The sequence below is a fragment of the Corapipo altera genome, unplaced genomic scaffold, assembly GCF_003945725.1.
Source record: "Corapipo altera isolate COAL_440 unplaced genomic scaffold, ASM394572v1 98, whole genome shotgun sequence".
NCBI lineage: Eukaryota > Metazoa > Chordata > Aves > Passeriformes > Pipridae > Corapipo > Corapipo altera.
Window position 1 is genome coordinate 1,344,363 of NW_020884914.1, and position 27,855 is coordinate 1,372,217.

Here is a 27,855-nt window from a genome sequence, read left to right on the forward strand (position 1 = left end):
TTATTTTATGCATTTATTTTTGGTTTGCTGATTAATAATTAATAACTGGCAGATCTTTGTGGTGCCAGGATTCACGTGCTGGTTGTTTTGATGAAAAGGCCATACTGATTCTTCCAGGAAAGCTAAGTGGACAAAAATGTATAGACTGTAAGTTCTGGTAAAGTTGCAACACCTTATCTTTTGGCAATAACCTTCCTATGGGAAAAAATACTTGCTTTGCTGCAAGAATTAAATAACTCACCACAGAACCACCCACCCTATTGATAGAACAGGAACTTCTCATCAATTGTCACTGTAAACTACTGAACTTTTTTTTTTTTCAAATGGATTACTCATAACAAGATGTGACAAACATGTATTAGAATATCACATGGAAATACTGTTATCACTGAAGAGCAAGTATTTAACATCAATGAAACCTATTTCTGTCTCTTTAAAGATGTTATATAACTCTCTGCAGTCTGTATATGGATTTGCACATGCTGAAGCAAGAAACAGATTCTCACTACTTTAAAAACCTTCTGATGTCTTGAACTCACTAATCTGTTGAGGAAAGTGTCAAATGCTCATTGATAGCACTGTCTTGTTAAGCAGAGCAGAGCACAGCACCACTCACAACCTTGGCACACAGCAGTTACACCCCCAGTGACCCTGCCAGCAGGGGCAACACTGGCTGTAGCTGTGACCATTGTCACCAAGACTTCACCTTGCTGCTGCCTGCAACCTGTTAGGCAAAGGTGAAGGTAAAATGCCAGCTTAGCCTGCTACCACGATGTCACTTAAAATAAACTGAGCCACCAAAAAGCTCGGTCACTCACCTCCCTCCCTGAGGGACTCAGCTGCCCTCATGCCAAGGAGCAAGCCCAGCCAGGATGATATGGATTGGCTGCACAACTTTGGCCCAGACTTCTGAAGGAAGAGCCTTCTGAAACAGGGCCGTGCCTGTGGAAACACAAGAGAAGTTTTGGAATCAGAATGAGAATGGTGTTGATAACACACTGATGTTTGGGTTTTTGCTAAGTCATGTTTATCATTAGTCAAGGACTCCTCCGGTTTTTTTATGTCTCATGTTCTGCCACTGAGGAGGTGCACAAAAAAACCTGTGAGGGAGCAGGTGACATGAATTGGCCAAAGGGGTATTCCCATCACAGAATATCACACCCAGTATACAAACTGGGGGGAGTTACCTGGAAGGAGGTCCAGTCTGGGTTTGGGGAGGGGGGTCTGGTGTCAGTCAGCAGGTGGTGAGCAATTGTATTGCACATCACTTGTTTGGGGTTTTTTTTTGCCTTTCCCTTTTTAATATCATTATTATTATTATAATTTAAAATTATTACTGTATTTCGCTTTGGGTTTGGTTTTTAAACTGTTCTTAACCTACAAGTTTTACTTTGATTCTCCTCCCCATTCCACCAGGGTTGGGTGGAGAGAGGGAGGTTGAGAGTGGTGCTTAATTTCCAGCTGGGCTTAAACCACGACACATATAATGCAAGTCTTTTGGTACATGTGGTAGTCTTGGTTCAGTTCATTATACTTTCATTTACATACACAAATTTCCTCCAGGGGTGTCTGTTTTGGCATTATAATCACTTGATGTAATGTGAGGTTACATTCCATCCTATCAGCCACCACCAAGTTTTTATTTAACTTTATACTCTGTTAGTTTCTGCTTGAATCTATTTGAACAACTAGTTGTCAAGGAAATAAGGATTTGTGTTGTTCTGTCCCTGGGGACTCTGCATTCCTCCATCACTCCCTTCCAAGCTTCCACAGCCTGTGATTCTGAGATTCTGTAAAACCCCACTGCCACAGAATCCCAGACTGTGTAAGGTTGGAAGGGACCACAGCAGGTCTATTGGTCCTCTGTCCCTGCTCCAGCAGGGTCATCCCCGAGCACACGGCACAGGATTGTGTCCAGGCGGTTCTGGAATATCTCCAGGGAGGGAGACTCCACACCCTCACTGGACAATCTGTTCCAGTGCTCCGAATGAAAAGGTTCCTCCTCACGTTCAGGTGGAACTTCCTGAGCATCAGTTCCTCCCCGTTCCCTCTTGTCCACCCCCGAGCAGAGCCTGGTCCACCCTCTGACACCTCCCGTTAGACATTTATACGCACGGATGCCATGTTTGTGACGCTGGCTGGCAGTTCCCACGAGGTTCCCGTGTGTTTTCCCCTCACGCCCCCGGGGCCATTTAAAGCCGCCGCGTTAAAGGGGCGGGCGCGGGGTGTTACGACAGCCGCCTTTTGCGGCAGCGCGGGTTTGCGGCACGCGGCGGCGCCCGACGGCAGAAGGAGCGGAGCGGGAGAAGGAGGAGGAGGAGGGAGGACAACAAAGGGCCGGCGGGGCCGGGGCGGCGGGGCCGGTGAGCCGGGGCGAGCCGGGACGGGGGGCACGGCGGCACCGAGACGGGCCCCGGCAGTGCGGGGCTGCTGCGGTGGGGACGGGCAGCTCCCGCGCCCCTCGCGGCACGGCCCGTGCCGTCCCCCTGCGGCGGCCGCGGCCCGAGCTCGGTGTGGGGCCGGGGAGGGTCGTGCCAGGCTGGGAGCGCCCCGGGAGCCGCGTGGCGTGGGGGATCAAAGCGCGGGCACTCGTGGTTAACGCCACTTTTGTTCCTTTCGCTTACCGTTTAAATTCCCAAAGCAATTGGTGCTGTGAGGCGCTTTGGAAAGTACCGTGCTCTAGAGTTGAAGAACTTGGTGAGCTTGGCGTTTTGGACATCCATGTATGCGTATATATAATTTTTGGATACGTAGGGTTCATGCGAGCGAGTATTTCTGTTTTTAAAAAAAGAAAGTGAAACTTCTTTTGAGGTTTAAAACAATGCAGGGGCAGATGTAATGTTATGAAATGTATTCCGTGGTTTTATCGTGTTTGAATGCAAGAGAAGCTGAAGGAGTGTAATTAATGAATGCAGCACGTAGTTGGAGGGTAAGAATTTGTTGCTTATCACAGTTTTTCTGCTGCTGTGTGACTGGCCCTTAGGTTGCTTTGTGATCCTGTAAAGCTAAATTCATGTGCTGTAGGGCAGCCTGAGGATTAGTAGAAGTATTTGTAAATCATTTGAATAATTTGAAGCTCTGTTTAAATGCAAAATACTATGTGCTTAATACAGGTATGTATAGTTTTAGTACCCAGTGGAAAGCCAATGAATATGCAGTTGAATTTTTCCAGCTGAGTTCAGTTGCACTTGTTTTGTATTTGCTGTTGAGCTGTTCTTGCCAACCTGCCTTCTGGCTTCTCTTCCTGGGAGGGTGCCCTGGAAGTTTCAGGGCACTGTTTCATGCCAGCAGCTGTGCAGTTGTGTGATCCACACAATGGATGCCAAGGACTTCAGTCGTGTTTCCCTCAGACTGGCTCTCCTGTGCTGCAGGTGATGAGGAGCATTCCTGTGTTAAATAGGAATAGCCAAGGCTGTGCCCATGTCCATTATGAGTTTAACATAAATAATGCAGGTTCAGTGATGGAGCAATTCTTAAGACCACCATTCTGTCTTACCTTAAAAGGTATTCAAAGCATACTTTTTTTTTTTCCCTCTAGCAGGTGGGAAGAATGAAAGGAAGGGGGGATGAGAGGATGTTGAACCTTTTTGTTTGGCTGTATGATGGAAGGAAACAGGACAGAGAACGTCTGCAATAGATCGTTGGGATGGCTTCAGAGACAAGAGAATGATGCTAAACCATGGCTCTGGAAACTTTCTAATTGCTTTTCTGCTGCTGAGAAGGCTTTGCCTTGTGGTGCAAAAACGGTAATTCCTGACTTTCCCTAAAAGCACAGTTGGTCTCCCAGTGCCAAGGGGGGGATGACTGACCAAAGATCAGAGTGGGGAGGGGAGGGAGGGAAGACAGCAGTTCCCACCGTAAATAGAAAATCTGCCTGGGGATTTAAGGCCTTCAGTTGTGTTTGTAGCACTCCCATCAGCGTGGGGAGAACAGGCATGTTGCTTTGCTTGATGGGCTTTACTCTCCACAGCTGTTTGGGATAATACAACTAACTGCTGAAGAGGTGTGTAAGGCAGCTTCCTGAAAGCTCTGCAGAGTTATTGCTGAAGAGTTGAGTAGAGGGGTAATCTTCATACTTCTCGTTCTTTATCTGTTTAGCTTGGAGGCAAATTTAGTTTTCTGAATAATAATTATTATTATATAGTAGTTACAGCAATTGTGGATATTATTCTTCACTGATGTCTTAATTTTTCCTTGTTTCCATTTCTTTAAATGTTCCTTTTCTGTAGTGTATGTGATTCTGTACATTTAAGATGAAAAATGTTAAGGAATAGAAGGAATAGTACAACACAATTAAGTACTTGAGCAAGTGAACTCCAACTGTTAAGTGACATTCATGCATGTTCAGTCTGATTTTAAGTAAAGGACATGGGGGAAATGGAAAAGCATATTGCTGTCTTCATGTGTCAGGGGTTAGGAAGGCAGCTGCTGTAAAATCTGGAATTTAATATGTAAATCAGTTCCAGACAGATCTTTGGCAGAGTTTATCTCTGTGAGATGTGGCGTCAAGTGGAGAGGAATGGTTTTGAAGTTGGGTGATCAATTATTCATTAATGTGTAGTAGGAGATGCATTAAATTCAATTTGGAAAATAAAAGTTGTTCAAAGGCTCTGGAGCAATGTGTTCTGTGCAGGTTATCTCTTCTGACCTTGGCTGTTCTGTGCTACTTCTAACCTTGCTTAGTTCTTCCTGCTGACATTAAAAAAAAACCCACTTTTTTTTGTCTATGCTTTTATGTCTGTGCATCTTGATATCTTAAATCAGAGTAGGCAAAAAACACTTATTGTGAAACTTGAGTCTTGTTTGCCCTCTGCATTGATACAATTTCTAATCTTTTGAAGTATTACTCTTTTAATGCATTACTCCTTTAACATTACTACAATTCTAAAGTCCTTATTCAAATACCACTTATGTAACTGTAAGTTGTGAAGCTTTTTTACATCGTATGCATATGTGTTTCTTCTTACAAGGAATCTCTTAGCCTTAGGCAACAGTTTTCTGCTTTTTAGATTCTGTTTCATAGACACACTGCTGTTTGGTTTATAGATTTTTGGGTTTGTTGCTTCCAACAATATTCTACTGATACCAGTATACCTAAGGCTGGCACACATAACTGGCATGTTTCTTCTAATATTTTACTTGTTCAATCAGTAAGATGATACTAGTCATAAAGATAACACCTTAAAAAGTTTCATTTATTATCAAAATTGTAACAGTCTGAAAATATGCTGCTCATCCTGTGAAATTGTTGCTTTGTTTATGTATCTGAATGTAACGGAGCTTTCCTTTTTCCAGAAAGATTACATGGAGAACAAGAAAGCTGCTGTGGAATTGAAAGATGCTTCATCTCCTCACAATGCTGGCTCTAAACTCTTTCCAGCTGTGCCGCTTCCTGATGTTCATCCTCTCCAGCAACAGCAATTGCAGCTCTCCCCTGGCCCCAAAGTAAGCTGCTGTGCTCATGGCTCTGACTCTTCCTGTCCTCCACAGATGCATTGTGGTGGTGGTGGTGGTAACTTGATTCACCCTGGCACAGTATTAGACTCAAAAAGCACTGGGACGATAACTTGTCAGGTGGGGTCAGGATTTGCTTACCAGTCTGCATCTTCACTGAAGAACCCTCCAGCCAGAAGCGGCCTGGCAGGAATTTCCAGTGAGTTCTCTGGCATGTGCGTAGAAAACAGTGTATCCTCCTGTCAGCATCTGGCCTGTTGTGGGAAACTCCATTTCCAGCCCTGTCATGGTAACGTGCACAAACTGCATCAGTTCCCAGCCCTGCAGAGCTGCACATCTCCTGGCTATTTCCCTTGTCCTGAGTTCACAAGTGGGGCTCCAGCCCACCTGGACGAGCACCTTGCACAGTCGGAGCTCACATCACGTGTGTGCGCCAACCCTCTGCACCTAAACGTGGCCCCTCCCGTTTGTCTGAAGGGCTCTCACTACTGCAGTGACTGCTTGAGCAAGGTTTGTACACCTCACACTTCTCCCTTCTTAACTGTGGAATATGGTTAATGCTGAAATTGTGTTACTTGGGCAAAACACCAGCTTCCATGGGTGCAGCCTGCACCCCCCTACTTGGTGATGCACGGTCCAGGTGCTCCAGGTACCCTTTTGGAAGCTGATCTCTTTTCTGAGGTAACATTCAGTGCAATAGGAAGACAAAGGAGCTATTACAATGCTGAGCTTCCAGGGGATTTGTAAAGTACTCAAGTAGAATTGTTACTGGATTTGAAACAGTTATCTTTTCTTCACAGCTCCAATTAAGCTGTTCTGTAGTAAGGACTCTGACTAAAGGCTAACAGCAGTTAACATGTACCCTTGGGCAGTTGATAAGTAAGGAACCATTTGTGAGTCAGGTGATTCATCTTATGCTAACAAGGATATTCTAGTTTTGGTTTAGTTTGGTAGGTCTTAGTTCAGCCTTGCCAAATTTGTAATTTATATTTCGGTACCAATTTGGTCCAGTTCAGAACTCATTAGAACTGTGTTTGAATATTACTAGGAATCCCAAATTAAATAATATACTCAGCTTTGCAAGATGTGTTACTTACACTTCCAAGCTTGAGTTTCCAGTAGAAGAGTGAAATGTCACTTCAATAAACTAAGTGGTGAATTCAGTGTATATGGAATTATCACTTTTTTGGGAGGGGGCAGAGGGCGTTTCAACCTTGTACTGTGAACTGTGCAGGTTTCACGTGCGAGGTCTTTGGTTGTTTTTTTGGTTCTTTTTTTAAACATATTAATACTACTTAAAGGTGGCACCTCTTGATACGTTGAGTTTCATAGAACCTTTCCTTGTACTGGAAAATCTAGGGCTAAGTATACTAGGAAAGATTCTAGGATAGCAGCTTCCTTTATGCAGTGATACTGTTGTTAATTAACTTTGTTGAGTACATCTAACTTGCATTTGTTGCAGAAGGAAAACCGAGTGTTTCTAGCATGGAATGGCATGTATTAGTATTCTATACTAAATGAACATGTATTTTGAAAAATTGTCCCAACAGCCAACCAGAAACAGCTTAGTTGATGCTGCTAAAATCTGGCCAAATATTCCTCCTCCAAGTGCACAGACTGCACCTGTTCCAATCCCGATCTGTAATGGCTGTGGAACCAAAGGAGCAGGAAATGAGAAGAGTTTGCTACTGGCAAGCAGCCTTGGCAAATCACCACAGAACTATGGTAAACCACATTTGTTTGAAACTTCCATGTCGTGAATGTCCTCCTTTTAAATACTGTTGCAGCAGAAGAGTTCTCTTAAATTGCACTGTTGTCTGGGAACTTCTATAAAGTCATAGAAGACCAAACAGTAAAAAAAATATTTTGTCTGTGTTTTGATAATTCGTGACTTGGATTTACATGTTTTGACTACATAGTTAACTTACTGTATTGTTTGCGTAGAGTTTTGGTTTCTTTACTATGGGGTTTTTCACTGTTTTAAGAACTAGAAAAAGAAATTGTGAGGACTCAGAAGCTGTTTTGTGCTGGTGGTGTATAGAGAAATTATCTTCAACCATACTTTGAAAAGCATTTGCTTGTCTAGTATCTGTTGTCCCTTCATATGTAGTAAAGGTGTAACACTTATAATTACAATATAGCTTTTAAAGTGTTCTTAAGAGGAAAATACTGTGTGAAATAATTAAATGATCTTTCCACAGTGTTAGTACTGCTTCAATTACAAAATCATCACGTATGAAAGTTATAAACTTTAAAATGTCATGGAAGAATAAGAAATTGGGTAGTTTTACTGTTGCTTTAAGACTACACCAATTTTAAGGTGTGACACCCCAATTAAATGTCTTTACAAAATAGAATTCCAGTGAATCTTGTCAAAGACTAACTAGTTAACATATACCCAAACACATATGACAGTTGTCTGGTGTGCCTTATTTTAAATTCTCAACTTTAATTTGTAATTTGATCAGATTCCATACTTCATTTCCATTACTGATACAGCATCCACTGAATTTGGTGTTGCACAACCTCAGACAGTTTTTTGTGGCAGATATACCACCTCAGCACTCAATAATTTTTTAAAAATAATTACTTGGTTGTTTGAGAGCTTAAAAGTAAAGTCAAAGTTGTCTTGAATCTTTATCCTAACTTGACAGTGACTAAATTTCTGTTAAAGTCTGGTTTGTTTGATTCCTTAGGAAAATAAAACTGAACTTGCATTCCTGAGCATGACATTCATAAAGCTTCCCAAGTGGAAATTTTATCGTATGTTAAGTTTAATACTTCTGGTATTTGGAGATAAAAATGAGATGTGTTCTTAAACCTGTACAGGGTCTCCCGAAGTTGCAATAACAGGCCAAGTTCTGGAAAATTTGCCCCCCATTGGAGTCTTCTGGGATATTGAAAACTGCTCAGTTCCCACTGGCCGTTCTGCTATAGCAGTTGTGCAGAGGATTCGGGAGAAGTTTTTTAAAGGTCACAGAGAGGCAGAATTCATCTGTGTGTGTGACATTAGTAAAGAAAATAAAGAAGTTATTCAGGAGCTAAACAACTGCCAGGTATCAAAACAGCACCTGCTGGGTGTTCTTGCTTGAGAACTTGTGCCCTTTGAGTGTGCCAGCAGTGGTTCATGTTCACTAAAGCTTTGTTTGCTTCTGTGGGTTTAGTGCATGAGCTTATCTGCAGTTTATGGGTGGGGTCTTCAGTGCTAAATTTTTCTGGGTGGCATATTTTTAAAAACTGAAACTGCATTCCATTATCTGTGGGTTACTGTTTTAGTGAGAGAATTTTTATCTCCTTCAGTAAAATGTGGTGGTGGAGTTTTTGTGTTATGCTTCAAATCTGTGACTAAATGATTCACCTAAAAGAACTAAGATTCTGTGAACTTGCTTAACTTCTTTACTTTGTTAGTGAATACTGTGCTGATTGGTAAGGACACTAGTGGTGTTGATGGAGGCACCTTTAGCACTACATATTTTTTTCCATATTTTTCCTGTTTCTTGGTATTTTTTTTTAAGTTTTTGCACTAGTTTCTATGTCAGAAATTTCCTTTCCACTCCCTAAACTGCAGATATGATAACAGTTTAGCAGTTTATCTGCTTGTGTGAGGTAAAATGAATTGATAGCAAATACTTGCTATGTTTGTCAACCCTCTATTTCAGCTGCAGTTTTTTGGAATGTTTTTAGGATCTGTAAGTTGTGATCTTTAACACACAACAGCAGAAGTCATCCTGGAGACATTGCTGAACAACTAGGGTTGAAGTTTATTGCTCATTAGAACAGTTTGAGATTCGTTTGTGTTCTATTTCCTTCATGTGTACATTCATTTATCTAAAGAAAAGGTGTATGTGAAAGCTTGTATTTCAACTTTAAAACAACTAAAGCAAGCAACAGTTCACATTGAAGCTTTTCTTTAGAGTATATCTATGTATTTCCACAGGTGACTGTTGCACACATCAATGCTACAGCCAAGAATGCTGCTGATGACAAACTCAGGCAGAGTCTTAGGAGGTTTGCTGATACACACACTGCACCTGCCACTGTGGTTCTTGTGTCAAGTAAGTGTTTGTGGCACTCATCTACAGTGCAGAATTCAGTTCCTCTCTTCAGTGGTGGTTTTGCATATGACACACTTTTGCTTTCCAAGGGTGGTGTTTAGGACCAGCTTTAACTGAACTGCTGAAGAATTCTTAATGTCAGTGGCAGGGACAGTAAGATGAGAACTTGGCTTAGTTCAGTCAGTGCAATGATCTGGTGTCTTTTGGAGTGTCAGTGGGTATGTGAGTAAATACTGTCTAAAGTTAGCTTCAGCAGGAAGCTGATAAGGTAAAGCTCATTGGGTTGTGTTGTAAAACTCATTTATGGTCTGAGCAAAATGTATTTGTTTTTAATTCACGTAGCGGTGTATTATGCAGTTAAATATGCAGCCACTCAGCTGTTGAGTTGCTGTGTGCTGCCCTGGATTTCTCTGTAAAGCTAAACAAACGTTTTCTAAAGAAATATCCAGTACCAGTCCAATGCCCTACTGATGACTTGCTATTAAAGGAAGCCCTTGCCTTGAGACTGAATGCAAACCGCTGAGTTAAATTGTCTGTCAAGAAGCCTTATAGCTGTTGATGCTTTTTCATTGCAAAGTTTTAATGATAACTAAAACTTGTCAAGTGAGATTTGCAGTTTTGTTTCTTTAATCAGTTTTGTTGGGGTTTTTTTGAGCTTTTTCAAGTGTTTCCTTGCCTGTTTTTTTCTCCAGCGGATGTCAACTTTGCTTTGGAACTGAGTGACCTGAGACATCGACACGGTTTCCGAATAATTCTGATACATAAAAACCAAGCTTCAGAAGCACTCTTGCATCATGCTCACGAGCTTATTTGTTTTGAAGAATTTATTTCAGACTTGCCACCGAGGTTACCACTAAAAGTGCCGGTAAAGTTTTTAATTCTTGATGTAACAGATGTTTCCAAGTGTCAAATTCCATTTTTTTTGGTTCTAATTTAGGAGGAGAGCAGGCTGAAATTATGTGTTAGTTATGGTGAGGCATTATGTCTACTGCCTATCTGACCATTGTCTGTATATCAGTTACTACCATGGGAATGTTTGCCTTCTGTTTAAGACTGAAAGAATGAAATAATAAAATGAGAAAGTAATTAAAAAGTGAAATAGCAAGGTCATGTTCTTATCAGTAAATATTGTACCAGATAAGGTACCCTACATGCTTTTCTTTCACACACACAAAGTTCAGGTAAGAACTTAGTTGTGCATTAAGACATCTTAGTGCTTTTTTAAGTTTTTAGTGACTTTGTCTTTTCTTGGGTTTCTGTCTTCCTTGATGGTTCCCTCTGGATTTGTTGTGCTGTCTTTGTACAGCACTCATGGATTTTTCTTTCTCTGCAATAACTTCCTGAACTATGTGTTCACATGCCTGTGTAGAATATATAGAGTGTTGGATGGGTAACAATGATGCTTTCTCATCTGGAGAATTGATCAGGTACTGATCCATTGATCAAGGACTCTGTAGTCTCTTTGAACTTTAAATTATATTGGAGATGGAAGTTTGAGAATCTAACCTGGTATGAGAGTTTTCCAAACAAGTTGTGCTGCAAAAGGAATGACTTGAGGATGGGACGGGGGTGGTGGGAGGAGGGCATATGTCACCAGAACCAATGGAAAACGGCTGGTTTTGAACAAGAAGATATTCTGACATAATCAAATTAAAATCTTCCTCCTTTAAACAGGCCTGCCATACGCTGTTATATGTCTATAATCTGCCAACAAACAGAGACAGCAAAAGTGTCAGCAATAGACTGAGGCGCTTGTCAGACAACTGTGGAGGGAAGGTGCTGAGCATTTCTGGGAGCAGCGCAATCCTCCGCTTTTTAAACCAGGAAAGTGCTGAACGGGCTCGGAAGCGAATGGAAAATGAAGATGTTTTTGGTAACAGGATTGTAGTGTCTTTTACTCCCAAGAACAAAGAACTTAATGAAACAAAAAGCTCCAGCTTTGTGGGAACTGAGAAGGTCAAGTCTCCCAAAAAAATTAATAAGAGCACAAAGCTGTGCCTCCTCAACAAAGACTCAAGTGATCAGTCTTCTGGTACCAAAGGCTCTACTGGGAAGGGATTCCAGATTCATGGATCTGTCATCAAACCCACAAATGTTAAAAGTTTACAGGTATTTTTCTACCTTGTTAAATATTCTTGCTTTTTCTTGTGTTCTGTTAAAATTCTGACTTGTCCCATTAAATGAATAATAGTAATGTATAGTGACATTGCTGAATGAGAGCTATATTCATATGCTTGGAAAGCAGATAATTAATTTGAGGGTTGTTGTTCCCCCTTTGTGCCCCTTTTTTCTCAATTTGGAAATGCTGCTGCTACTTAGAGCCTTGATTCCTAGCCAGTTTTGCCACTTTCACTGGTAATGAGTCTAACATCTAGAGTGATCCATTTTAAGGAGAAGTAGGGTTAGATTTGCCATGCACCAAATATTTCAACTAATTGACAGTCTACTCTCTTGTGTCACAGAAAATCAAAAATTCCTTGTTACGAAATGCCAACAGAAATGCTATTGTCAGTCATCTAGGTTTCCATCAGAAGGAAGGCCTCTGGCAAGGGATGTCTGGTGCTTTTATGCTGACCTTTTATCTCTTTCTTATAGGAGCTATGCCGCCTTGAGTCAAAGAACATCAGTAGAAATACAGAAAACCAGCAAGAACACCTAAGAGAAGAAATTCCTTCTCCTCAGAGTAACTCTAATGCAGCAGTTTCTGTGTCTCTGGCAACCAAAAAACTGGGAGCAGGAGAATCATCCTCTAAAAGTAGTCAGAAGTATGTTTAAAAATAAAAAGATGTCGATATTAGTTACTGTTTAAAAAATGTAAATTCTGCAACATAATGTATTTTCTTTTTCTTATATGTATTTGTAAATAGAAAAGAGACCTCTGCTTCCAGGAGCATTACCAATTCCCCTGTAGATAAAAAAGATAAAGATGAAACTGTATTTCAGGTCAGCTATCCCTCTGCTTTCAGTAAGTTGACAGCCTCAAGACAGCTCAGTCCTTTGCTCGTGTCTCAGAGTTGCTGGTCATCTCGGTAAGTGTCTGTCTTGTTTGGGAGGTGAGGTGAGACTTCACCAATATGTACATTGATTTTTGACAGCTCTAAGTGGAGTTGTGTGTGCTAAGAACGTTTCTTATTTCCACTGATTTATGTGGACACAAAAGGAATCCAGGGTGGTGCTGCATGACAGCTAACAGAGGTTGGACATAAAGATAAGGTGGAGTGAATAGTTTTTCAGAAACTTATGATGTGGCGATAGTTTCATGCAAACTTTGACTTTAAAGCTTCTAAAAAATCCTCAGAGGTGTTACAAACATCTTATCCTCTTAATTTCAGTGCCTTTGACATTCCCAGTAGGCATCTATCCAGACCCATTAAATTCTCAAAAACTTGCATATCTGGTGTTTACCGATTATTAGAATCAGGTGAAGGAGTTTGACTTTGTAATGTGTTAATAAGAAAGTAAAATACTTGATACCAAATATGTTATTAAATTGGGTGACTTTGAAACATAATATGAATTATTTCCTTTCTATACAAAATATTTGTTGCAACATTTTGCTTGTGGTGGAATTTGTTTTGTGTGCACATAGATATATACTAGTGCTGTATTTGTGTACTTGACCTATTTTCTGTGTCTATTTTCTGAGTGATTTTGGGTTGTATATATAAGAACTGTGCAATAACTTCTTTAGCTCATAAGTGTTTTTATTTTACCCAGGAGTATGTCTCCAAACCTTTCAAATCGATCATCTCCACTCACATTTAATGTAGTGAATCATACCAGTGGTACAGACTGCCCTGATCCTTTTGCAAATGGAGCAGACATTCAGGTCAGCAACATAGATTACAGATTGTCCAGAAAAGAGTTGCAGCAAAATTTACAAGAAATTTTCTCAAGACATGGCAAGGTAAAGGCACAAATTCCTTTAAATCTGTTTAAGTGCTTCCTATTTATGTGTTTAGGGGCATGTTTATGGTCTAGCTTCAGGTGAGCAGCAAGCTATCTGAGCAGGACTTTTAAACTTTATTAAAAGGATATACTGTGGTTTTTTCCTTTAAAAAGACCAGATCATCACTTGCACAATGTTTTTAATTTCGATGTGGTCTTCATAGATCTCGTATTCTGAAGTTTTGCATATAAAATTCCTACTAAATGGCTCATTAGTCATGCGGGGAAGAGACTTGGGCTTTAATAGGATAACCTTTTTAAGCTGTAAGGCTGAATTCCTAATGTCAGCTTAAAAAAATCACAGTGAAAACTCAGTTTCTGAATAAAAAGTGATCAAAAGCAGGGGGAGTGTGAATTGGTAAAAAGCAACTATGGAAGGCAAGGTCACTTCTGCAGCAGTGCTATTTCTGTCTGATCTGTACATGACATTCTTCTGGCATAATCTTCTACTATGGAAGATGATGCTGTTGTTTAATGAATTAATGAAATACTATGAATTTTCCAGGTTCCCTGCACTTGGCTTTTGTTTGCATTGTCCTGATGGTTGTGGTTCCCTCAGGTCCTCTTTGCATTGTATTTGGCTCCTGGCCAAAGCAAGACTCTGCTACTCAAGTAGTGCCTTGCTGGGGGTTCATATCTTGTTACAAATGTATGAGGTGTTTTCTTCCTCAGGTAAAAAGTGTCGAGCTCAGTCCTCACACAGATTATCAGTTGAAGGCCATAGTTCAGATGGAAAATCTTCAAGAAGCCATCAATGCTGTCAACAGTCTTCACAGATACAAAATTGGCAGTAAGAGGATCCAGATCTCATTAGCAACGGGAGCTACTAGTAAATCACTGTCTCTGCTTAGGTAATAAGCATTTTGGCATCTGCTTAATTGTCCTAGCATGTGTTCAGTAGCTAAGAGATGATTTCAAATACTGATTAAAGGAATGGTAGGGAAGTAAAGTCAAATCTGTCATGTGACCTGATGAATGTATTAAATACAACTAGGTTAGTTTTCAGTTTAGCGTTTTTATGCTGCTTATATTTTGAGTTGCATCTGAAGAGACTAGATATCTGTTTAATAGCTTCACTACTCTTACTGCATAATACTGATATACCTTTAACTTAATTTGTACAGCTGAGTTAAGGTTGCACTTGGCATCTTTATTTTTTATTTGCTCCAAGGAAGTGCATATGAATTGCCTCTTTGAGGATGGGTGCACAGTTGAAATGCTGTTGGTGTTTCGGTGATGTTTTTTCTAGATGGAAGACAATAAAACTAGAGTGCTGATGCTAGTGAGAATACAAGTATTTATTTTTTTCACACTGAAAGAAAGCATTAGGAAAAAAGTTGTCATTGTTTATTCACAGAATGAAACTAATGCTTGCATTGTAGAGTGTTCTACAATTATGTACTACTTGCTATTGTATAATTTACAAGTTTATTTGATTCTTGCCTGTTCAAGGTTTGTAATGTAATAACTAGGCTTGTAACTTTTAATGTTGCAGCTTTGTTGCTTTTTAAAGAGGCTCAAATTTTACCACCACCTATGAAAGACACAGCTCCTTCAGAGACATGACCCAATGAGTTAGGAGAAACGTTACTACTTGCACTCTCTGATTTGAAATGACAACTTCTGTAGTGCTAGAATGCACTTTGGAATGCAATTTGTCCTGTTTTATTTATAGTTCATAAACTGCATCTGTAAATATATCACCAATTTGAGCTGGAGTCTAATTATAGTAGATTAATTTTGTGCTAATGCTGCAAAACCTCTTTTATAGCTCAGAAGCAATGTCCATTCTGCAGGATGCACCTGCTTGTTGTTTGCCTGTGTTCAAATTCACAGAAATCTATGAAAAAAAGTAAGTTCCTGGTTGTTTTTCCTTCTTAAAGAGAATATTATCTTGTGGGATTGATTACAGTGACTTAAAGAGAGTAACAGAATGGAGAATTATGGATTTTTATGGGTAGATGTTACAGCATATTTTGTATCCAGAGGAAATGACTGGCCTTTCTTAGGGGGTTCTACTTTCAGTATTTTCCTTAATTTTTCTACATTGGCGTGAATAAGTTAGTTACCTAAACACTTTTCATAGAATAGTTTCTAGCATATTCCTGTTTATTAAATAAAAAAGTAGAGATTACAGCGTTGTCTTAACTGTGTTTATAATGTGCTTGCATTTCAATCTCTTTTTCTTTTAGATTTGGTCGTAAGTTAATTGTGTCAGATTTATATAAACTCACGGATACTGTGGCGATCCGTGACCAGGGCAGTGGGAGGCTCGTGTGCCTCCTGCCCAGCAGCCAGGCCCGCCAGAGTCCATTGGGATCTTCCCAGTCTCATGATGGATCCTCAGCAAACTGTAGCCCTATAATATTTGAAGAGTTGGAATATCACGAGCCCGTTTGTAAGCAGCATTGCCTGAATAAAGACTTTATGTAAGCTGTGTATAAAATACTATAAAACCTTACAAAATATTTGAACAGCACCTGTCATGTATAAGCCTCTTGAGGTTGAGGTATATATGTTCTCAGAGTGTGCTCTGGACACTTTATATGCTTACAAGAATAAGTCAGAAAACAGTGAGGTGGCACAGTGAATTTTCTAGGCAGTTCTCATGGGTTAGTGTGTCTGGGTGAGATGATTGTGTTCCAGCACAGCTACCAGGATTGAACACCTTTTTAACAGGGGCTGGAAGATACACTGTGTTCCTCTGTACAGCCTTCCTCCATAACCATACTAGAGAGATTTCTATTAGCCTGAATTTTATTACATAACTGTAGCTGGAACTGATGGTTCCTCTTTGTCCTCCAGCTACATTTAGTAAGTGATTCATACTGGTTTGAAGGTTTCCTCAAGCCATGTGTTAAGTTTTTGGTTTCATTCAGCAAGAGCCAGGTTGTTCTACTAGAGCAGTTATTAGGTGTTCACTGTTAACTGCCTGGTATGTGCTGCCAAAATTTCATTTGAAAGTTTTAATCTAATGCTAATAGAAATGTAGTCATCTCAGTATTACTTCTGGAAATTTGCTGTAGCTGTATTAATTTTTTGTGGGGAAAAAAACGTTGTTTGTGACTGTACCTAGTGCTGTTGTCAGCTGGTAGCAGTTGTATGCATATAGTATAATGTTTACTGTGGGGGTGTATGTGAGCACAGACATACTGTGCTAAAGCTGTGTGTAGAGTAAGCATATAAACTTGAACCTCTTATTTTTGCAGTGAGCACGAGTTTGATCCAGATTCTTACAGAATTCCTTTTGTGATTTTGTCTCTGAAGACATTTGCTCCTCAAGTTCATAGTCTTCTACAGACACATGAGGGTACTGTGCCTTTACTAAGGTAAAATATTTTATGTTTTCAGTGTAAGGCTGAAGATTTTTAGTTAGGTTGAAGATTTAAAACCTTATGGAAGTTATTTGCTGTGTAAAAACTTCAGTTCTTATATAAGGTGGTATCCTCTATAGCAAATAAGTGCATTATGAAATTATTACTTTTTAAATTCTTATTGAGCAAAAACAGCACACTTATTTAAAATGTGTGTTCTATAGAAATTTCTATAATGTGTCAGTAATTTGTTGAAGCTTCTTGCTTATGAATTGTCTCAAAATAATGATATTTTTCAGAAAATTGTTGGTGATATTTTAGTGTATAATGGAAGCTCCTTTTTTCTTCCCAAGTTTTCCCGATTGTTACATGTCAGAGTTCAATGATCTTGAAATGGTGCCAGAAGGCCAGGGTGGTGTTCCTTTAGAACATCTGATTACCTGTGTTCCTGGAGTTAACATTGCCACTGCCCAAAATGGCATTAAAGTTATTAAATGGATACATAACAAACCACCGCCTCCTACTGCAGGTAAATATCTGTTTAAAACCCTTTCTCTAAAAGGTTTGGGGATTTTTTTATGTTAAAAAACTAAGCTAATAAATTCTGCTAATACAATAATCACGTTGTATAACTGTTAAACTTGTTATAAGGGAAAACTTTTAGCTTGAGTATTCATACTTATTTCCTCCTATGCTGTAGCTTCTGTCCATAAGTAAAGTGCAGTGTTTGATGGAAGAAGATTAGTGAAAGGTTCAATAACATGACTTTTGTTCATAGATCCTTGGCTTCTACGTTCCAAGAGCCCTGTGGGCAATCCACAGCTCATTCAGTTCAGCAGAGAAGTGATAGATCTCCTCAAAAGCCAACCCTCCTGCGTCATCCCCATCAGTAAATTCATCCCGACGTACCACCACCACTTCGCGAAGCAGTGCCGGGTGTCCGACTACGGGTATTCCAAATTAATGGAGCTGCTGGAGGCAGTGCCTCATGTGCTGCAAGTGAGTGATACAGCTCTGTTCCTTTTGACTTGGGAAATTGTATCTGCACCTGTCCAAACTACTGGCTGATGTTGTAAAATAGGTGCTGTGCAATTACCTAGCCCACCTTGTGAGAGGTGGTCAACTGAACCTTGGTAGGTAACTGTGTTCTTCTTTGAGATGCTGTTTCTGAGTCGTTTTTATTGTGCCTACCCGTTCTGGGAAAATCAACTCTTTGTTTAAGCCTCTGGAATAAAGTTTGAAGCTGCTTTTTAGCTCTGGATTGTGCTTGGGTAAAAGTTTTTAATTGTGCAGTGTGTCATAAGAACACTGTAAATGCTGAGTGCTCACGAGTGGGGCTGAAATGTGTAGTTCGTGACTTGAAGGATTTCTGTGTGAAATCAGTCATGTGATATGTTACAAAACCATTATGGCCACATTATTTTGAACATCAGTTGGCTGTAGAATTTTTAAATAAACAATACAAATGTGTAAAGCTGCAATAGCAGTCATGGATGAAGCATTGAATTTTGATGACATATGTCTTAGCGTGGCTTCATGAGGCTGCTGTTCCAAACTCTGTCTCTTTAATAGTCTTTGTTTCTCACCTACCTATACTAGAACTGGCTTTTAAATACCTTTTACTGAGGATGCTGGAGCTGAGTGACCAAATAAAAACTTTCTTTCAGATCCTTGGTATGGGCTCCAAACGCTTGTTAACTCTAACACACAGAGCTCAAGTGAAGCGCTTCACTCAGGACTTACTGAAGCTTCTCAAATCCCAGGCCAGTAAGCAAGTTATTGTGAGGGAATTCTTGCAGGCTTATCACTGGTAAGTTATCCTTAATGAAACAAGAGAAATTCTGCAGGACATGGCTATCAATGGTGCACTTTAAATCTTAGTACAAAGCTGTGGTAACTATATTGACCCTTCATTGTGATGGAGAAGTTCAAACTTCTAATGAAAACAAAAATTAAAAGTTCTCTGGCATACTTTACTGCTTTCTTTAATACTGGGTTCATTTAATTTCATGGGAGTTGGTAAATGGGCTGTTGTATTTCATTAGTTCTCTGGTTAGAATGGATTTCTAGATTTCCCCTTTGTTTCACAGGTTAGTATTACGACCAAGATGAGAATTATTCTTTTATGATTTGAGTCTTATTTTCTCTACTTATAAAAAAATGTATTTTTAGCCTACACAGCATGCATTAAATACTTGTGTTACACACAGTCATCTACAACTTTCAGGTGCTTTTCTAAGGACTGGGATGTTACTGAGTATGGAGTGTGTGAACTGGCTGATATCATATCAGAAATTCCAGATACAACCATCTGTTTATCACAACAAGACAGTGAAATGGTAATTTGTATTCCCAAAAGAGGTATGTCCATGTACATTTTTTGTCCTGTTTCTAAATAAATTGTTCTTTGACTGTATTAAAACTGTAGTAACTCAAGTGTGTAGAAGTGACTTATATTTTTTTATAATGGTGTTGCTAACTTCTAGCAAACCAAGAATTTGTCTGTCTTTGGACACTTGTAGTGGAACAGACAGGAAAACAGGTGCCAAAACACATAGAAGATTGTTACTCCTTCTCCATGTAGTTAAGCTTTCTCTGGAATTATTAGAGTGCTTGTTTCCAATGTAATTGGCTATTTAAAACCTCTTAAAGTGCTGATCACTTGAGTTTTTTGACTTTAAACAAGTAAGTTTTGTAAAGGTCTTCAGTCCCAGACAAAAACAGTGACTTACAGGATATGTGATTAGGCTGAAAATCAGCCATCATATTTTCTCATTGCATTGTATAAGTGTTGTGATGTGGCTCTTGCTTTGTTTTGGGTTTTTTTTTTTTTTTTTTTTTAATTTTAGAACGTACACAAGAAGAAATTGAGAGAACCAAACAGTTTTCCAAGGAGGTGGTGGACTTACTGCGCCATCAACCCCATTTTCGGATGCCCTTCAATAAATTTATTCCTTGTTACCACCACCACTTTGGTCGTCAGTGCAAACTCGCTTACTATGGTTTTACAAAGCTACTTGAACTCTTTGAAGCCATACCAGATGTCTTACTTGTAAGTTCTAAAATTTTAGACTGTACTGAAGCATTTTTCTGGGATCTATACAACTGTTTTAGCAGGGGTTATTTTTCTCAGAAGCTTTAGTATGAGTTATAAACTATGCACCTGTAGTGTGTAGACAGCTGTGTTTTAAGAAGATCTTGTGTGATACCTACTCTGGTAAAGTGGTCCAAGGCTTTGAGCACATTCAGGAGGCTATCTGTTAACAAATTCAAGTTTTCTAAATGGGGTTACATCACAAAATTCAGTGCCTCAAAATTAGAGTGAAGGTTCATTAAATGGTGGAGTTGCTGTCCCTGGAGGTGTTTAAGAGGAGACTGGTGCCATGGTATAGTAGAAGGTGGAGTTAGGTCAAAGGTTGGACTCGATCTCAGGGGTCTTTTCCAACCTGGTTGATTCTGTGATTCTTTGTAAAGCTGTGTTCCACTTGTTTTTAAAATGGTTAGCTATTTAGCTGCTTATTTTGTAGTATTTCAGAAGCTGGATAGTTTTGCTTGCTGTATAAACAGCTTTTTGAGTTGGCTGAGCTCTGCTGTGCAGCAAACGATTGGCGAGCGCTGAGGTTTTAACTGCAGACTACACTTGGTTCATCCAGTCTGGGTAGGTCACTTTAACAGAGTGTAACTTCTCTTTTGTAGGTACTGGAATGCGGGGAGGAGAAAATCCTCACCCTCACGGAGGTGGAACAAGTGAAAGCAGTTGCTGCCCAGTTCGTGAAGCTGCTGCGGTTGCAGAAGGACAACTGCCTGATGATGGCAGACCTGCTGCCCGAGTACAGCAGGACCTTCGGGTACAGCCTGCGCCTGCAGGACTATGATGTGAGCTCAGTGCCAGCCCTGATGCAGAAACTCTGCCACGTTGTAAAGGTAAACTTGTGTCTTTGGCATTTATGTATGCAAGGTTGTGTTTAGGAATTTTCTGTCTCAAATGACATGTCTCAGTACGTGGAACGAGGGGTACAGCATGGAGTCGAGAGGAGGAAATTCCTGAAGGATTTTAAATGGAGTTTCTATATTCTTATGATACCTTCTTTTTGGTTTTTTGTAGCCTTGCAGCTTTCTCTGGGAACACTCATGTTTATTAGCATATAATAAGTAAAAGATTGTATTATACTACTTATTTTAGCAGTACAAATTATTTTTTCCCCCCTGCCTCACTTCTAACTGTGAAAAAGCAATTTTCTAGTAACTGTAGTAGTTGTCAGTCTCCTAATGCTTTAAATTCCTCTTTTGAGCTGTGGTTTGAGACTTTGACTCTGAATGTAAGTAAGTAGATGGGTTACACTGTAGATGTTACAATTAAATGGATGTGGGCACATTGGTTTAGTTGCTCCAGGTTTGTTAACTTAGCAATTGGTGTTCAGGCTGGAGCTCAGTCAGGTCCTGTTGGCTTGGAACAAAGAGTAAAATCATACCTACAGTATGGCAGAAACTGCTACGCAGCTATATGGATCTTGTATATTTAAATATTTCCATGTGATTAGCTGGATTCTGAGTGCTTTTGGCTGGAGGACTGTCAGATGCTGGTGTATAGTGTCAGATACAGCTCTGCTCAAACAAACTCCAGCTACACATCTTATTTATAAATCACTCTCTTCCCTGTCCCTGCCTTCATTCCCAATTCATTTTTCCAGGTTGTTGACACAGAGTCTGGCAAGCAAATTCAGCTGATAAATAGGAAGTCTCTGCGGACTCTGACTGCCCAGTTGCTGGTCTTGCTGATGTCCTGGGATGGAACATCCTTTCCCTCTGTTGAACAGCTTAAGCAGCATTATGAAACAGTCCATGGTACTTCACTTAATCCATGTGAATATGGATTTATGACCTTAACTGAACTCCTGAAGAGTCTGCCTTACTTGGTTGAGGTGTGTAAGCTCTCACCTTCCTGATGTGTCTCATACTTTGAAAAGGCATTGTGACTAGAGGATATGGAGGTGTGCGCTCTTATTCTTTCTCTTTTTCTTTTTCAAATAGGTTTTTACCAATGGTGCAGCAGAAGAATATGTCAAGCTTACAAATCTGTACATGTTTGCAAAGAATGTGAGGTCCTTACTTCACACTTACCATTATCAGCAAATTTTTCTTCATGAGTTCCCAGTAGCATATAGCAAATACACGGGAGAAGTGCTGCAGCCTAAAGCATATGGATGCAATAACTTAGAAGAGCTCTTGGGAGCAATTCCACAGGTATGAAGAATTCTGTTTTGCACAATTACATTGAGATTTCTGCATGGATTGAAAGTAGTTACACAACCACAGTTTCTGTGAATTGGGGTGAATTACTGGACTAATTACCTTCTCCAAGGGAGCCTATAGCAGTCATTGAAAATACAAATTTCTGAGGAATCTGGACTGTGTAACAAGAAAAAGAAACTAAACCAGCACATGTGGTTCAAATTTTGCTTAAGAACTGTTCCTGGTAAGGTTGTAAATATCCCTGGCATTTTATGGAGTGAGTGAATTGATTTTCTGTCTTGAGTGAATAAATGGTTGTAAAGTCCTGAAACCTCATTTGGATCAGGATGCATTTTTGGCTTTAGGAGTGCAGAACTGTGGGGCTTTGTCAGAAGTGCCACATAGTGGAACTTTGCTGTGGCATATTCTTGTCGTCCATGTGTCCTAAGTGCTCTAGGATAATTTTGTGACCCAGTTTATGCCTATAAGCTTTCCTTTATCTAAGTCCTTTGAGTGGAGAGTGACAAAATAGAATTTTGCAACTCCATGTTTAAACTTTTAGATTTGTTAATATATAGTTACTACACTTTCTGGCTCTGTGGTTTGCCTTTGGCGTCAATTATTTTGAGGTGAAGCTTTTACTTGGGTAATGTACTAGTTGGCAATGTGATTTAGTTTGCTTTAAAAAGTAATGCCAGTGCAAAGCTGGATGAAAGGCAGGGAGCAAAACTGATGTCCAATTCTGCTTTTTTCTCAATAGGTGGTCTGGATTAAAGGACATGGCCATAAGAGAATTGTGGTCCTGAAGAATGATATGAAAAGTAAGCTATTTCAATTATCTTAGTTTTCTTTAATATTTTTTTAAGAGGCAACTTGAAAAAACTAACCAAATGAACTTGCCTTTTTGTAGCTCGTTTTAGCTCACCTAGTTTTCCCCCTGCTGATCATGTGGATGATCATGGAAATCAACTTGCTGACAATAATGGGCATATGATGGAGACCCCAGGATCCACGTCATCAATGGAACTAAATCTAGGAAGACCTAGCACTGGTAATGTAAAACTGATTTATATAACAATTTTATTGTCTTAGGGGAAATAAGCAGAGTAATTTGAGTATACAGTTAGGCATGTGTCCTCAGCTGTCAGTGTATGCTGGGGTACTGCTTCCCATGGACTGTGGTGGAATTTTAAGTCTACAGGTATTAAGCTCATGAGAGAGGATGGTCAGTAGCAGCTTCTGCTGCCAATGTCTCCTGTGTTCTGATGAGAATATAGTTCTTTTCTATGGTGTTTTTATGTTGTTTCTGTGTTATTTATTTGCAAGTAACAATGGCAGTTCTGTTGGTGTAAATCTGTCTCCAAATAAAAATAACTGGGAAATGGTGACCTACTTCATGTTGTGCTGTGGTCTCCAATTTTTTTACTACCTGCAGGTTGGAGAACTTGTGAAATGGTTCTTGAGTTATTTCAGAACTCTAGGCTCGTCCCTTTCAATAAGGGCAAATCACTTTATTTTGAAGCTTTCAACTTCAATTTCACATGTAAATGTGTTAGTACATAAATAGTTGATATTGGTGTGTCTGCAGGGGAGTTGTCTGGTAACTGGTCCTTCTCTGTTAAAGATTCTTCTGTAGGACTTGTTTCCTCAGTTCTTCTATTACACGAGTTTGGCAAATACCATATTTTTCTCTAGTTGAACGTACTACTGCTTTGTCTGATGCATTGTATTTAGTTAGATGCTCTTGATGCAGCAAGTGAATCTGAGGTTAATTAGCATTCATTACATTAGCTTGGTATTAATATTTCAAATACTGAATAGCTCTCAAATCCTCAGAATTGCATCTGGAGACTTTACATTTACAAGCTCTGAAACACCTTCACAGCTTAGAGACACTTTGAAAGATGTTCCCTTGTTTTTATAGTTTCTAATCAAACAGAGCAAGAGCTCCTTTGCCTCACAAATACATCTCCTGTTGACCTGCTGTGTGAGCCAGTCCCTTCCTGCCTGCCATCCCCACAGCTGAGACCTGATCCCGTGGTTCTGGAGTCTGCAGACCTCATCCAGTTTGAGGAACGCCCTGCACCTCTCTCTGGTAAGATTTTGCCTGCCTGTGTTGTGTTACTTATGGAAGACAATTTGATAATTTGGAAAACAAGGCATCAAGTTCCATTTAAACACATCAATATGTGTATATAGGACACGCTGGGATGTGTTGGGAACACAGGGGGCTTCCATCAGAAACTCCAGTGCTGACCAGAAGTACCCTGCTGTGACTCTTACAGGGAACTTACCCAGCTCTAAACTTGCATTTGGCCAACCTGTAGCAACCTTTTCACACAATCATTTCACAGTGCTGAGCACTGAGAGACTTAATGTGTGAGAAGTAAGTTAGACTTGCTAAACAGTACATGATGCAGACAGAGCCAGAAGCAAACATCACCTCAGCTGCAGAGGTGGTCACGACACATTTTTTGGCTTCAAATCAGACTGATAAGTTCTTTTTAAGTATTTTATTGCCTAATACCAGATAAATATTCTTTATTTTTCAAGAACAGAGCATCAGTAAATTGAATTGTCTTATTTATTTATTTTAGAAATAATGATTTTAACAGAAGAAGAAAAGCAAAGAATTGTTACCACAGCTCAAGAAAAATTGGTCTCTGGGTCTGTGGTATCTGACACCACAGAGAATGCTTCAGTGCCTCCCTGTCAGTCCTCTGAAACCCAAGTAAACAAGGAAGCAACAGACAGCCCAGCCAAAAAGCAACACAAAAACAAGGTGAAATTGGCAGCCAACTTTTCACTTGCACCTGTAACCAAGCTTTAACTCTTTCTTTTTAGTGTGAAGGACAAATACCCATGGACTGCACAAAGTAAAGCTGTTTGTTAGCCCAGTTGTATTTTAATGAGAGGCCTAGAAGAATTAATTTGTATTTAATGTGTTCTGTGAAGATTTTGTTCCTTTTACACTGAACACAGCTGTTAGCAGAGCAGATTTTTTTCTATTACTTTGAAAAAAAATCTGACATTTGTTAAATTATTCTTAAATTTTACAGTTTTTCATAAGTGTGTTCAGTAAAAGCAAAATATTGATTCAAAAATGGAACAGATTTTATTTTCTTTAAGCCTCGTTGGTGATGTAATCATACATGTAGCATATTGTATCCTATAGGCTGTTGCTTACTGGTATTGTTTCAGACAGTATTAAGAAATGCATGATTTGTTTTTTCAAAAACCTGTTGAGAAATTTTTAACTCGCTGACCCAAAATGACAGGAGTGAAGGGAGTTGATTGTCCTCCAGAGGAGAAACTTGTTCTCTGACTTTTCAGATGACTTGTAACTGCATTGGAAATTCTTGCCTAAAGATGTCTGTAGAAGATTATGTGGATCTTGTGTAAAACTTGTTTTAAATGTGTTGTTTTTTTCTGTAGCTTTCAGTTCTGTTTAGGAGCTTTCCAGGACACTGATGCTTTAAGCTTCCCTCTTACATTTAGCTTGTCTGGCATGGGTTTGGTTAAGGAAAAGACTGTCTTGGGGTCATGAGTTTAAGATACAGACACACACATTTTCTTTGTGTCTAGAAATGAAGTTAGGAAGATTCTGATATTTCTGAAATATGCATTTAATGCATAAATTACAGATAATGGAGTGGGTCTTATTAAAGTGGTTTGTGATGGAAGGTCCTGATGCTATTTCCACCTGTAAGGAAAGTTCTAGCTACATGTGGAAATGCTAAGGTTGTTCTGCTTAACCTTGTTTTCTATTTTTAAGCATGTCCAGTAAATGGGAAGCTCGTTCTTTGTGCTGTCTTTTAGCTGTGTCTGTTTTTATTCTATGAATTACTGCTAGTGTTGGAAGCTTTTTTTGGATTGTGGTATCTTGTGTTGGCTTTTGAAAGGGCCAGCTTTGGAAGAGAGGTGAAGTCAGTGGATGACCTTAACTCTAGTTAGCAGAATTGTCCAGTGTGTGAGACTTTATACCCATTCTGGGTAACCATGGCATTTACAATGGGTTGTATTTGCCAGGCAGCAAATAAATTGCTTGTAGTATTGAAAGAACCTATACTAGAGGCTTTCCACTGGCCAACAGAGTATTTATTTAGAGGGATTCTATTGTAAAATGCAAGAGATGGAACATGGGCTCTAATTTCTCAGCCAGCAGCAGGAAATGCCACTGAATAATGGCTATAGACAGAATTTTACTAGTCAGATTTTGTTATAAAATCTTTTATATTTAGGCAAGTATTACCACTAGTGAACTTAGAGCCATTGTAAGTGCAAAGAAACACTTGGAAGTTTTTCTGAGCATTCTGGCACAGTATTTTGAGTCCTTAGTAAACCTCTACAGACATACTGCTATAGAAAAAAGAATTTAGAAGTAAACTTTCTTGGAATGCTTTTAATGAGTTAAATGCAAGAAAATCTGCATTCACCTGAAGTTTGGTATAAGGTTAACAGTGATCAGTCTAGATCTTTGTTTCAGAAGAGCACACATTGGAGAAATGACCAGCCAGGAATCATATTTTCATGAGATGCAGCTACAAGTCGTCTGGAGTACTAAAGAAAACCAGGTTTTTGCTTCAGAGGAAAATATGGTATTTGACAAAATAAGTGTGGTGGTTATACCACATCTGGAGGTCAGCATATCTTATCTGGATTCGTGTGTGATTCTGCTGAAATCGCTGTTTGAAAGTAATAGAATAATACTTTTGAGAAGTTGTGTTCATAGTGTAACAAAATAGCTAATTGAATTGCAATATATTTTTTTATCCAAAGGGTTAAATGAATGATGTGACTTACAGATTTAAAACCATTACAACCATGAAATTCTTTAATTTAGCAAATAAATGTACTACTTCAGATTCATGTTCGTTTAAAAGAAAAAATGTCACTGAAGCCCTCGATTAATGCACTATCTTTTTTCTTGGAATGGGAGAGAGGAGAAAGAATTCTTTTCTTAGCTGTCTACTTTGTTTGGACACTTTCTTTTGTGGCTCAAGTGCTGTTTTTTGTGTGTTGGGACCAAACAGTTGTGTCAATAAAATTTTCAAGCAAGCAAAACTCTTGTCCTTGTCTGAAGACCTGAAAAAAAAACCTAGCTCTGTCCTAGAATCCTTAACTTGCTGTGTCATGTTAAATTTAATTATTCAGACAGAACAGAGAGCTAAAATTTGAGTTTTAGTGAAGACTAAAACATTGTAAATTCTGGAGAATGAGGCTTTTCCCAGCTGTTGGAATCGAGCTGTTAGCAGATGGACTCAGTATCTCTTACTGCTCTTTTGTACAAGGTTATATTTAGGGCTTATTTTGAAAGGAAACTGTACTGTTTGTCAGCCTAAGGATTGAAATGGAGAAAGGAGCATAAATGCAACAGTTGAAAGTCAGGTGTTCCTTCAGAGTTTGTCTCCCTGAGATGTTAAAATTATCACAAATAATGTCAGAGAGAGTGTTACTGTGGAATAAAGTTAACAAGTCACTTTGGAGTTACAGTGGCTTTGTTTTCCAGCTTTCTGAAGATAGTGATTATCCAGGAACTGCTAATCTGGCAGAACTCTTTCACTAGAGTGTTCTGAACTTCAGAATCTAACAAAATAAAGAAGGACAACTAAGCAGAACTGTTGTGGCATCTCAGCTCCATGGGCAAAAGTAAAGAGCCCCTGACTTTTTTTTTATTTTTTTTATTTTTTTTATTTTTTTAAATTTTTTAATTTTTTTAAATTTTTTTTAATTTTTTTATTTTTATTTTTTAATTTTTTAATTTTTTAAATTTTTTTATTTTTTTATTTTTTAATTTTATTTTTAATTTTATTTTTTATTTTATTTTTTATTTTATTTTTTATTTTATTTTT

The 27,855-nt window shown here is 39.1% G+C and overlaps 1 protein-coding gene and 1 long non-coding RNA gene across 4 annotated transcripts; one reads left to right on the forward strand and one right to left on the reverse strand.

Annotated features, from left to right (window-relative positions):
- Nucleotides 1-2,230, reverse strand: LOC113952682. Of its 2 annotated transcripts, none has more exons than XR_003529623.1 (3): nucleotides 2,116-2,230; nucleotides 819-942; nucleotides 1-122 (listed from the first exon to the last, which is right to left on the reverse strand). It is a non-coding gene; the product is annotated as an uncharacterized LOC113952682 (long non-coding RNA). The 2 variants fall into 2 exon arrangements; XR_003529624.1 differs by lacking the exon at nucleotides 1-122 and adding an exon at nucleotides 292-724.
- Nucleotides 2,231-2,599: 369 nt separating this feature from the next.
- On the forward strand, nucleotides 2,600-27,067 carry MARF1 (meiosis regulator and mRNA stability factor 1). Of its 2 annotated transcripts, XM_027654858.1 has the most exons (27): nucleotides 2,600-2,697; nucleotides 3,539-3,746; nucleotides 5,296-5,964; nucleotides 7,005-7,179; nucleotides 8,284-8,510; nucleotides 9,392-9,509; nucleotides 10,202-10,374; nucleotides 11,184-11,618; nucleotides 12,105-12,274; nucleotides 12,377-12,538; nucleotides 13,227-13,416; nucleotides 14,130-14,308; nucleotides 15,229-15,309; nucleotides 15,650-15,886; nucleotides 16,667-16,786; nucleotides 17,125-17,300; nucleotides 17,550-17,770; nucleotides 18,439-18,581; nucleotides 18,999-19,132; nucleotides 19,621-19,823; nucleotides 20,468-20,695; nucleotides 21,463-21,693; nucleotides 21,803-22,015; nucleotides 22,764-22,824; nucleotides 22,914-23,054; nucleotides 23,928-24,098; nucleotides 24,601-27,067. In XM_027654858.1, exons 2-27 carry the CDS (start codon nucleotides 3,600-3,602, stop codon nucleotides 24,831-24,833), a joined length of 5,238 nt encoding a protein of 1,745 aa, XP_027510659.1. In that variant the 5' UTR covers nucleotides 2,600-2,697; nucleotides 3,539-3,599; the 3' UTR covers nucleotides 24,834-27,067. The 2 variants fall into 2 exon arrangements, with proteins under 2 accessions (XP_027510659.1, XP_027510660.1); XM_027654859.1 differs by lacking the exon at nucleotides 2,600-2,697 and having other exon boundaries at nucleotides 3,632-3,746; nucleotides 5,300-5,964.
- Nucleotides 27,068-27,855: the final 788 nt, after the last annotated feature.

Coding starts and splice junctions, on each gene's coding strand:
- MARF1 (XM_027654858.1), top strand. CDS start 3,600: ATGATGGAAGGAAACAGGACAGAGAACGTCTGCAATAGATCGTTGGGA. Junction 18,582..18,998: donor TTCTTGCAGGCTTATCACTG/GTAAGTTATCCT, acceptor TACAACTTTCAG/GTGCTTTTCTAAGGACTGGG. Junction 20,696..21,462: donor AACTCTGCCACGTTGTAAAG/GTAAACTTGTGT, acceptor TCATTTTTCCAG/GTTGTTGACACAGAGTCTGG.